We start from the raw sequence: 12,487 nt of genomic DNA on the forward strand, positions 1-12,487 counted from the left end.
CCCACCAGGGGGCGATGCTCTGCCCCTCCGGGGCATCGCTCTGTTGCAACCAGAGCCACTCCAGCACCTGGGGCAGAGGCCAAGGAGCCATCCCTAGCGCCCAGGCCATCTTTGCTCCAATGGAGCCTTGGCTGCAGGAGGGGAAGAAAGAGACAGAAAGGAAGGAGAGGGGGAGGGGTGGAGAAGCAGATGGGCGCTTCTCCTGTGTGCCCTGGCCGGGAATCGAACCCGGGACTTCTGTACGCCAGGCCGACACTCTACCACTGAGCCAACCGGCCAGGGCTGTATTATCGTTTTTTAATTGTTCTTCTTTTGTTTTGTTTTAGTTCTAGAAACTAGCAGAATTCTACAATCACTAATAAAACTGATAGAAGGTCACACTGTGATATGCAGTGAATCAAAGTTAAAAAAGATTTTGATGTCTGGTCTGCCCTTACCAATAGCACAGACCGTTGTTTCTTAGAAGTGCTAAATGTTCACTTGAAAACTTGAGTCTTTGGTGGAGTCTGGATGTTTAACATTGCTTCCCTCAGACAGAAAGAAGGTTCTTTTTGGTTGGTAGAATCCACACGTTTATAGTTCACGCATCCTCAGATGTCGTCCTGATTCTTTCCACATGTGCAGACTTACTTTGGAATGGCAGCGGGGTCAGAATCAATGCGGTGAAAATATTAACAAGGGGGAAATTATTATCTCCTCTCCCACACCACCGCCCGCCATAGGACTTCATGTTCTCATCCTAAGAATCTGCAATGCAGATGAAGACAGGAAACTTAATTGTTTGGCACACCACACTATTATCCCCAGACCCCCCCAAAATGAGCTCAATAAAGAGAGGAATCATGGCAAATTTTTGGTTTGGAGAAATAGAAGCAGAGAAAGGAGAACTATTGACCACATTATCAGCAGTTGTAGATACTGGGTGTTTCCTACTAAAGGCCATACCCTAACCAGGCATAGTCAACCTTTGTATACCTACCGCCCACTTCTGTATCTCTGTTAGTAGTAAAATTTTCTAACTGCCCACTGGTTCCACAGTAATGGTGATTTATAAAGTAGGAAAGTAACTTTACTTTATAGAATTTATAAAGCAGAGTTACAGCAAGTTAAAGCATATAATAATAATTACTTACCAAGTACTATATGTCAGATTTTTGCTAAGTTTGGCAGAATAAATCTTTATAAAGCAACTTACTATAGTTAAATCTCTCTTTTTATTTATACTTTGGTTGCTCTGCTACCTCCCACCATGAAAGCTGGAGTGCCCACTAGGGGGCGACAGGGACCAGGTTGACTACCACTGAGACTAAGCAGTTCTCTAGTTCACTGGATTCAAATGAAGGAAATGCTGTCTCTGGTTTAACCAACTCCTTGGATCATTTTCTCAGGGGGCCCTTTACAAACATACTCCCCCCTCCCCATTTGTATTTATTTATTTTTACCTAAATGGGTACAGGGGCAAGGATTTTTCCAGTTTGAGAATGATGACATTTTAAAAATTGATAAAAATGAAAATGAAAGTACATGGCATTTGTTAAAGGGTAATAAAATAACTTCAGTCAATTGGCTAGTTCTAAACCAGTAGATTTCTTTAAATAGTAATGAAATCATTGCTTTAAAAAAAATCCATCATTATTAAAATTAAAAAAAAAAGTTGCCTCAGCCTCTACCAAAATTAGATTTGTAAGTTGCTGGTCATTCCTATAATTAAATCTATGTCACAGATTTGCAAGAAAAATGGTCACTGTGACTAATGCATTTGCTTGCAACACAAGTCCTGTCAGACAGTATACAGCATTATGCTGCTAAAATGGAGTAGGTAAGGATTCTATACATTTTTATTAAGTAACAAAGACCTTTTTTTTTATTGACAATGACTATACTTTAGATGAGTTTATTTCAGAAATAAATCCAAAAGTAGCTATTACGGGATTTTTCTTACACAGTCATCATAGCAGCATATTATTAACAATACCAACAAGTTTGGCACACAAACACCCTGCTTTCTGGGCAAGGGTCATGTAGAAAATACTCCAAGGAAAGAAACACAAACATGTTCAGGTGGCCAGAGCCCCTGGTTCTGTGGGGTTCCTCATCTGACCTCCCCAAATGCTTCTGATTCTCCCTGTGGATGAAGAGATTGAGAATGGTGTTAAGAGAACAGTGCTTCCCAAAGTCTAGGAACAGTGCTGCCCCGGTGGAAGTCAAATCAAGATGACATCAACTAGTGATTAAATTGACTCTTTTCAAGGAAATTCAGACTGACAGAAGGAAGAGTTCTTGGTTTGGTACTTGTTCTAACTTCACTTTTTATCAAAAGGACAGGCATCAGACCCAGAGCCTTGTAGAGCCAGCGGAGTTTAATTATATACAATTTAATACTAGCTTTATCCCCACTTTATATCATTTAAATTACCTTCTATTCATGACAAGATTATTTTTTTATTTACAATGTTGACATAAAGTTTTGCTTGAAAATAAATTTAAATTTAAAAAGTGATTTTTATTTAACCCCATAATACACATAATATGTTGACATGGCAAAAGTCTTAAAGGGGCTTGAAATTTGGAAAACACTGCATCCTTTATTGTTATTTTTTCATGTATTTACTTTTGTGTGTTTGCTTCAATATCTAGAAAAGTGACTTGAATCTAACAGACTCAGTATTTGTGTGTTGATTTTATATCCTATTTTTCTATTTGCGCCGTAGTGCTGAGCCAATGGTATTGTTAAAGAGAAGGTAGTCTTTTCTCAGCACTCTAGCTTTTATGATGCTCATTTGCCCGAAGAGGGAAGAAAATGAAGTGCATAGCCTGAGGATGGGTTCCACTTTATAAGGTGGAAACCAGCTTCTCATTGTCTGAACATTGCTTGTAAGATATTTTAAAGCCTAAGATAGGTTACCATAAATCCTGGTTTTATCCAGCCCTGTACAGTAAAAAGGATGAACTTAAAATAACATCCTATCAGGTGGTACTAAATACTGCTTAAAAATTCAGTTGTTTATTTGTTTGTTTGTTCTGGCACTTAAACTTAATGATAATAAAAACCTATTTTTATAAATGAGTCATGAACTTTTGGGGGAAAATCAAGATCTCAACTGAATAATTGGGTTTGGTTAACATTTTAAGGAAATTAAGGGAAAATAGCATAATTCTCAGTATTGCCCAAAGTGGGTATTCCATAAATATAAACTAAATTAAAAATTGATATTCTAGTTTTGAGTGAAAGAAAAATCAAATTAACAACTCAGTCACATCCTTAACCCTCAATGCTAATATATGAGATTCTTGCTTTTAATTTTTAAAATGCAGTGGTGCCCAGACATCAGTAACACAGTCAGTGTACTTTCTCTCTGGCTCTTCTAAGTGGGACAGAAAGGAAAGAATAAAAGAAGTTACTAAACATACATCCCAAGTTATTTTTAAAAAATGTCATTTGTTTTTGGGATGTCTTTCTTTCCGCAACTACAATAGCATCAGTTAACTATTCAAATCTTCCTACAAAGCTGGGTAGCCATGGCGGCCCAGCCAAGGCAAAAGGAAAAGACAACAATGGGTAAGGGAAGAAAAATGAAGGCTGCCTAGTTCTTAAGCTCAAGGCAAGGAATTCCTTCAGCACTTGGTATCACATGAAAAGAAACAAAATTATTCATCTTAGAATAGCTTCTTCTGGTTGCAGCAATGACTATTTAAAGAGAAGATTTATATAAAAGAAACTCATTTCTTCATACTTTAAATGATGAAATTTAGAAGTAAACAGGGACTCAGATCTTTTTTAGACTAGGTGTTATTGCATTCACTATAATGACTTAACTTTGTTTATAGCTCTTTGCAGCTGTTTCTGACATCCTTATATCTATGTATATTGCCATGAATCCCTATGATGTTATATGTCATAGTTACTAGAGACTCAGTTCAGCATAATCAACTTTGTTACCCACGGGGCTGTTCCTCTAAGATCTGGAGTGATCTAAAACAATAAAATAGGCTGAAGAGTCTAAAAACAAAACGTCCTACTTTTTCCTTTAAAATTTTAACCTATACTTCTTGAAGACAAGGAAACACCAAATTCAGTCTTCAAACCCAAAATTCCAAAGGTCTAACATAGCATGTGACCAAAGTTTTTTCAACAAAGTTGAATCTTTTAAATTAAAGAAAGAATTTTTCAGTTGAAATCTTTCAAAAAGTTGCTAATATCTATTTCTAAAAAATCTTCTTTTGGTGAGGAAGCAACATGAGGCATTTAAACTTTAAATACATGGTTTTATAGAGAAAAAGATACATAATTTTGATATATAATTTTAGTTATTCAGAGTTGCTGACTATCAAGGGAAATCTCAAAACACTTACTATGCTCGACAATGATTGTAAACTAAACAATTTAAATAAGAGGAGGAGATAATGACATTAACTTCTTAACTTAAGGCAATCCTCTGTGACATGTTTTTAAAATATTCTCTTGGTCTGAAATGTATGTAAATTGAATTCATCTATCATTGGTTATTACTAGTCTAGCTACATTAAAAAAAACCCTACCAGTTTTCTATAACAATTAGTTCTTTAAAACACTGTGTTTTAATTAGGCCTGGGACATTATTAAACTAGCTATAAATATGTACAATATTTTACTTGGTATACCCAGATGTCTGAAAATCAACAAGAATACCCTCAAAGTTCTTTCTTCAAAAATTCTTCTAAAAAAAAAGGCTTTTATTCAAAGTTTTAATGTGATCTGAAGTAAATACTCTTTTCAGATTCCATTTTGTAAATGCCAAAGAAATGGTCACTCACAACCAGACAATAATCATTGAATCAGCCTATTTTATCATTCATAGGCATTAAGTCAGAGATAACCAATTTCTTTATTTTATGAACGTCCATGGTCACACACACACAAAAAATCATGGCAGAGTTTGGACAAAACCTAGATCAGTTATTTCTGCCACATCATACAATCCCACATCTAATCCCATTTAACCCTCACCACAACCACATAGTTTAGGTAATATCATTACCCCATTTTACATATAGGGATGGTTATATGGTTAGCTAGTATTCAGTGAAATAAGGATGTAAACCTAGACAAGACTGACTCTGGAAATCATACTGCAACTTCTAACCCTAAATTTTAAGAATAGGTAGATATTTTCCATTCATAAAGAAAACTCCCAAAAAACTCTAACAAATACCACCCTTTAATAATAACAAAATAAATCATGAAGGTTATAATTTAGAATTAAAATAAGTCCTTTCCCAAAGCTTAATTCAAGCACTAACTTCTCCATGAAGACTACTCATATCATTCAACTGAAATTTAATCTCTTTCCTTAAATTCTTGACAACTGCTGTACAGTATCCATATGCAGAAAGTGCTAGCTGCCTCTTCAGACCTATTCTCCTCTTCCATAGCAAGAGAAATCCACTTGTTAGCTCTTAGCAATTACCACCTGTCCCAACTTCTCTCATAGCTATGACCTTATGGCCAAGTTCTACAATAAAATACAGTGTGTTCGTAAAGTCATGGTGTACTTTTGACCGGTCACAGGAAAGCAACAAAAGACGATAGAAATCTGCACCAAATAAAGGAAAACCCTCCCAGTTTCTGTCGGATGATGTGGCAGCATGTGCACATGTGCAGATGATGACATAACACCTTGTATACAGCGGAGCAGCCCACTCCAGTCATGCCAGTCGAGATGTGGATGATACAGAGGAAGGTTCAGTGTGTACTGTGGCTTGCTAAATTCGAATCTGTGACCAAAGTGCAACATGAATATCGGCATGTTTATAATGAAGTGCCACCACATAGGAATTACATTACTCGGTGGGATAAGCAGTTGAAGGAAACCGGCAGTTTGGTGGAGAAACCCCGTTCTGGTAGGCCATCAGTCAGTGACGAGTCTGTAGAGGCTATACGGGATAGCTACCTAAGGAGCCCTAAAAAATCTGTGCATGAGCCCGCATTGAACTGCACTAAATAGGTATGAAACTGGGAGAGTTTTCCTTTTATTTGGTGCAGATTTCACATTTCTATCGTCTTTTGTTGCTTTCCTGTGACTGGTCAAAAGTGCACCATGACTTTATGGACACACTGTAATACTGCAAGGATGGTGCTGAAATTCTAAGAACACTGTTTAGAAAAAGCAGACTTAGCTTTTAGGGAAACTCATTTGTCCTTTCTCACTCTACCTTGCTATCCAGGTATCTCTTTGGCTGGAGCTCCAGCAGCTCTTTTGGGTCATGTGGCAACCCTCGGGAAGGAAGCTGCGTGCTGTGGAGGGATGAGGAAGGACACAGGTGTCTCGGTTCACAATGAGACCATGAAGCCACTATCCCACACATGGACAGCCTCCCTCCAGATTTTACCTAATAGAGAAATGAACCTTTATCTTAAAGAAGCGGCTATTTTTGTTCTTGTTAAATAAGCTAAACCCAATTCTAACTGATTTAGGTCAGACTCATATTTATTTCAGAATTCCAAGTTAATTGTAACTATGATGGAGAAAGGAAAAAATAGAATTATTTCTTTCATAATACTTGAGCAAAACATCTCCAATCATAATTTTTTTTTTTTTTTTGACACAGAGAGAGAGTCAGAGAGAGAGACAGATAGGGACAGACAGGAAGGGAGAGAGTTGAGAAGCATCAGTTCTTCGTTGTGGCACCTTAGTTGTTCATTGATTGCTTTCTCCTATGTGCCTTGACTAGGGGCTACAGCAGAGCAAGTAACCCCTTGATCAAGCCAGTGACCATTGGCTCAAGCAAGCAACCTTGGGTTTCAAGACAGCGACCACAGGGTCATGTCTATGATCCCACACTCAAGCCAGCAACCCTGCGCTCAAGCTGGTGAGCCTGCACTCAAGCCAGATGACCCCGCGTGCGAGCCAATGACCTCGGGGTTTTGAACCTGGGTCCTCTGCATCCCAGTCTGCTGCTCTCTCCACTGCACCACCGCCTGGTCAGGCTCCAATCATAATTTTCATTCTCAAACCCTTTTCAACTTTGGGAATTTTCACTTTGGGAAAGAAAAGGGAGGGAAATGAAGTGAAAGGAAAAATGGACAAGAACGCTTCTGCCTCTCTGCCCTTGCTCTGCGGTGTCCTTTCCTGTCTTCTCCACCCGCTAAGTCAGGGGTCCCCAAACTACGGTCCGTGGGCCACATGCGGCCCCCTGAGGCCATTTATCCGGCCCCCGCCACACTTCTGGAAGGGGCACCTCTTTCATTGGTGGTCAGTGAGAGGAGCATAGTTCCCATTGAAATATTGGTCAGTTTGTTGATTGAAATTTACTTGTTCTTTTATTTTAAATATTGTATTTGTTCCCGTTTTGTTTTTTTTACTTTAAAATAAGATATGTGCAGTGTGCATAGGGATTTGTTCATAGTTTTTTTTTTATAGTTCGGCCCTCCAACAGTCTGAGGGACAGTGAACTGGCCCCCTGTGTAAAAGGTTTGGGGACCCCTGCACTAAGTCCTACCATGCTTCAGGGCCCAGCTCAGCAAAACTGTTTCTGTCCCAGCTTTGAATACAGAGTGCACACACCCTCTGCCATTCAACAGTCAAATATTGTACAGTACCATCTTTTGTTTGGCTTCTTCACTTTTGCATTGTTTTTCTTTTTTCCATGTGTCATCCTCACAATGTAGTGGGACCCACATCATGTTACATGGTACCCCTCCCCACCGCTACAAGAAAACTACCTCTGTGTGACAAGACATCAATAAATACTTCTGATTGATTAATTGAATTAAGGTAAGATGGAAGATGAAGAGAGGAAAAGAGTAGAAGACTAAGGAGTTAGAATGCATGAATTTGTAGAAGTGAAAGAGCATAATAAAAGACCTAAAGAATCCCCAGGACAAGTTTGACTTCACTGGACCTTCTCAAAGTATTGGGCTTTGTAGAACAAATATTCTGATATATCGGTTGTTCAGACAGTCGGTGCAAAGTTGAACTCTTCCTACTTGAAGGGACAGTGTATTTGCCTGCAGTTACTCAGACAATTGTCTCAACAGTATTTTCTTATTTACCTTATACATTTGAAAGAGTAAAAGTTCCAGCTCAGGAAACTGTGTTTTGATAGTGATTGTATATGATTCCAAACCATATAATAAAACTTGGCTTCTAGTAAGATCATAATTAACACATTATTCTCTCAGTTGTGACAACATATAGAAAATAATACTTGCATGCGTGCAATACTGACAAAATATCATTGAGTCTCAAATAAGTAGTTCAAGAAATCATTTTCATTAAATAGATTCTAATAACACTCCTCTAAAACCCAACCATAATACAGCATTGGGAATAACGTTACTACTTTTTTAAAAATAAGATATATTCTAAACATATATTTTACAGAAGCTACCTAAGTAAAAGCTCTGTAACACCAAAATATTAAAAACTGTATAGAAGCCTGTAGAATTAATACTATGTAACAATATGTTTAAAAGCTTTAACTACATTTAAATGCATACAGTGACATCAAGAACATTTTATACAGAAGCAATTGATATTTTGCCTAGACCTATGAACCAGTTCATACTCCTCTGGTTCTAGTCTCAATTATTTGTACTACATATTTGCTCATAAATGATATACCTAAAAATACAGTGTTCTAATGTATTTTTGTGAAGTTAGCAAAGTTTTAGGGAGGGTATAAATAAAATTATTCAATTAGCAGACAATTCAGCTACTTTTTCATTCATTCATAACACAGAAACCAATTCTTTGTTACATCATCTATTTAAAAAAACAATGATTAGAAGTGATAAAATAGTTATTTCCTCATAATTATATCGGTCTACTTATAAAAGTTGAACTATTTTTACCTTTTTACATACAATTTATAGTTTACCTGTCAAAAACATTGCATTTTCTTGCAAATTACTCATTAGTTAATTCCTCATTTCAAATGTTTTTTTCACATAGATTTCTCAGAAGAAATCAATACAGTAGCTTCTTTGACAATGATATGTGCAAAATAAATGACATGTCAACAAGTAAATTAGCATTCCCTTTCTGACCAGCTAGGCCATGTTTCCTTTTCAAAATCCTCAGTCCCGTGATACAAAATAATAATAATCTAAAAGACCTCATTAGGTGATCAATATATTGACATAATCTCTATAAGGAGACACTTAGTGTTTTAATTGATTCCATGAATCCATTAAATAGGTTATTAAACCCAAGTCTCCCAATTGTATTGTAAGAAAAAATTTTCTTATTTATTAACTAATTTCCTCTGGGTTATAGATAATAGATCATAAAAGATTCAAAAACGTTTATATTTAACCAAACAGTACAAGAAGTCCAATTTTTCTAAATCTTTCATATAAGCAATATTACAACAAAAGTGATAATAAACAAGTTAAACCATGTTTACTTACCAAAAAACTTCCAAAGGCTGAATTAAATATTGCTGCTGCCTATAGAGAAAATAAATGGGGGAAAACTCACTGAAGGTAAATAGGAAAAGAAATGGCAAAGATCATCATTGTCCCATCCCACACTATTTAAAAACCTTAAAACATTGACTCTATAAAGCAAAGTTGGTCACTGCTTACAAAAATTGCCAGCGGCCTATAGTTCACCAAGATATATGAGCTACAGCTTAGACATCCATAAATAATAGGGCTCAAAAGCAAGCAGAAAGGGCTTGTCTTGTGATGCCTGAACCTATCAGACAGCACCAAAGAATTGCCACCAATAGTAAATTGAAACCCTGTTATTGGTTTTTCTACTAGAGTTAAAATGATCAGAGGGTGATTTATTCATAAAACATTTCATATTCTTGGGAAAAGGAAAACCAGAACTGTTAAAATATTAACTACTCTCTATTAGGAAGCCAAAGTCCTTGGAGCTACACCCAGCAAAGTGAGCTCTGTGGTTTCCATACAACACGCATTAAAATGACAAACACTGTTTAAAGACCATAGAAGTTATAGCTATCCCAATAATTAATTCTAAGGTAGAAAGAAATACAACTTCTAATGGGCGTTCAAAATGCAAAAAAGAAATATTTGACTTTGCTTACCTAAATATCCAGGGGATACATAGTAGAGGTAATATAGCTCAACTTTAAATCAGTCACTGTATTCCATGAAGCTACACCTGAATCCTAAAAGTGTCTCATATTATTCAAAAAGAATAGGAACTCGCATAAGATACAATTTGATGAAAGAAAGGAAAATAATAAAAGGCAAAAGGAGGGGTAGAGAAAACCTATTGGCAACTCCTGTAGATCCAGAGCAGAATTAAATTAAACATCATGGACCTTAGCAGCTGCATCGCAGTACGAAGACGTCAGTTTAGCAAGTTTGAATAAAGTCCAAAGCCAAGCTAAGAGCTGTCGCTGAAAATGCCTTCTGCTCCAGAAGAGGATGCAAGGAGAGTGCATAGGTAATGAGATCCTTGGCTCCAGAGAGCTCTGCTCTCCTGTTCGAGTTCATAATTAATTCAAAGCTTTGATAATTTCATTAGATTTTTCCCCTCCTGGCCCCATCAATAAAAGATGGCACCAGACCACACCTCCTCTGTGGCATAAACATAGGCAAAAACTTCTACGTGGGGAGAAAAATAAGTAAAATGGTATAAAAAAGTGAGCTGTGGTGAGATCAACAGGGAACAGGACCCTCCTCTACAGTAAGGCACCATGCCCACAAACAATGGTTATTTCCATATCCTCCTTTTGTGCTTACAACAGATTGATCTCTGTTGCTAGTACAGTTAAGAGATCTTCCCCTATGAGCTCCACTCTTCCAAATCTGCGGCTCTCCTGTGCTTTTCACCAACCCTACACTAGATGAATTAACGGTTTTGCCTAGCGTTAAAAAAAAAAAGAATAGATGGTGAGAAGTAAAAAGGCTCAGAAGTCAAGTAAAATAAATATTAATTACTACTCCTCAGATCAAATCACCATATTTGCATTCCATTCATTCTCTTTTTAAACCCAGACACAAGAAATACATTTCATATGATTGGCTGTGGTCTTGCATTTTATAAAACAACAGCGACAGTGACGAGATATCTTTGGGACTCAAAGGTGCTGCAGGCCAATTTATTCTTAGTTGTTTTTCTGACGGAGGTGATGGGTTTTAACTCACTTGCCTGCACTATGTCTCGGGCCTCCCAGGCAGTAAGCTTGGGCAATCACTGGCGAAAAGCTTTGGGTACTCTGAGGAAGCATGTAAAATGAGACACTAAACCAAAAACTTAAGGCTCAACATCAATAGACAAATAAGCTAATAGTTGTCTCAATCCTGCCTTTAGAGCATATCAAGGAATTAAGTTTTCCCGAGTTCTAAAGATTGATCATAAGTATTCAGAGTATTCAATTGATATATGAGACATGTATGTCTTTTGACGTAATGAGGAATTCTCAATTCCTTAGCATGATATAAAGGCTCCACAAACAGGTCTCTGTCTGGAGACAGATCTCATTTCCTGCCTCAGGTTTTATAGTCTAACAACACTAAACTATTTGTGATTCTCCAAACTGATCAAGCTGCTTCTCACCCCTTCCTTCCCTGGCTTGAAGTGCCTACCTCCCCTCCTTTACCACTGATCTTAGCAACTCAGCTTGGCCGCTGTCCTTCCAAGATTTCCATCACCTCTTCCAACACACACACACACACACACACACACACACACACACACACACACACTTCTAGGTGAACTCAGTGTCCCCACACCTGTTGCCACAACATCCCAAGCGTACCTCTGCCATGGCACTTGTCACACTGTTGAGATGACCTATGTGTGTGCCTCCCTGCCCCACTACAGACTAAAGTCTGCTAAGGAAGAGGTCTGATGAGGTTCACCCTAAGCACTTACATGTTTGTTATGGATTGCTGAGATAAGTAGAATGCCCAGAAATGTTCAAAGTCTACCTGTCCTACTAAATGACTCCACATGCCTGGCAGAGTCCAAGGACTGGAGACACGGGCGACTGGATCCGGCCAAGCCACAACCAAGCAGCAGCAATGGCAGATTTGGACTTCCTTCTCCCACCTAATATAAGCATCTCTTCTGACATCTTGTTTTCCTTCCTGTAATCTCTCTATTGTGATAGTTACATAAATATGATTAACATAATAATGTTTTAAAATGTACCACTGCTATAAAGCAATACAGTTAGTTAAAGTAAAATCTAGGATTACTAAGGAATACACTGCAGCCATTAAAAAGAGGATGAGTTGCTTATACTACTACAAAAGCACACTGCTATTTAAAGTGAAAAGGCAAGCTTCAAATGAGTGTGCATCATTCCTTCAATATGGTTTTTCCACACCACCAAGCAATTCTCAGACACCAGCTGGGTGTGCTACACATCAACTCAATTTTGCCACTATCCACCCAAAACTAGTGTCAGATCCCACATGTTAAGGGTTCAGTCCCACACAACTGCCCTCCATTTTAAATGTTAATCACAAGCCCAAGCTGTCAGCTGTGCTTCTGGCTATAAATTGAAGGTCTCACAGTCA

At 37.7% G+C, this 12,487-nt stretch overlaps 1 protein-coding gene across 4 annotated transcripts in view; it reads right to left on the reverse strand.

Annotated features, from left to right (window-relative positions):
- The window catches only part of SLC10A7 (solute carrier family 10 member 7), a 233,703-nt gene that overhangs the window by 145,770 nt on the left and 75,446 nt on the right, over positions 1 to 12,487 (reverse strand). Inside the window, exons 5-6 of one of the 4 annotated variants that reach the window (XM_066386120.1) lie at positions 9,392 to 9,430; positions 1,934 to 2,125 (exon numbers count right to left, since the gene is read on the reverse strand). The exons of 1 other annotated variant lie outside the window; for it this stretch is intronic. In XM_066386120.1, the coding sequence (XP_066242217.1) occupies positions 2,093 to 2,125; positions 9,392 to 9,430 (72 nt within the window). In that variant the 3' untranslated portion in view covers positions 1,934 to 2,092. Of the gene's footprint in view, positions 1 to 1,933; positions 2,126 to 6,226; positions 6,275 to 9,391; positions 9,431 to 12,487 lie in introns of those variants that run through there. 2 more of the 4 variants (XM_066386129.1, XM_066386105.1) reach the window with 2 other exon arrangements.

The sequence above is a fragment of the Saccopteryx leptura genome, chromosome 1, assembly GCF_036850995.1.
Source record: "Saccopteryx leptura isolate mSacLep1 chromosome 1, mSacLep1_pri_phased_curated, whole genome shotgun sequence".
NCBI classification, from domain to species: Eukaryota; Metazoa; Chordata; class Mammalia; order Chiroptera; family Emballonuridae; genus Saccopteryx; species Saccopteryx leptura.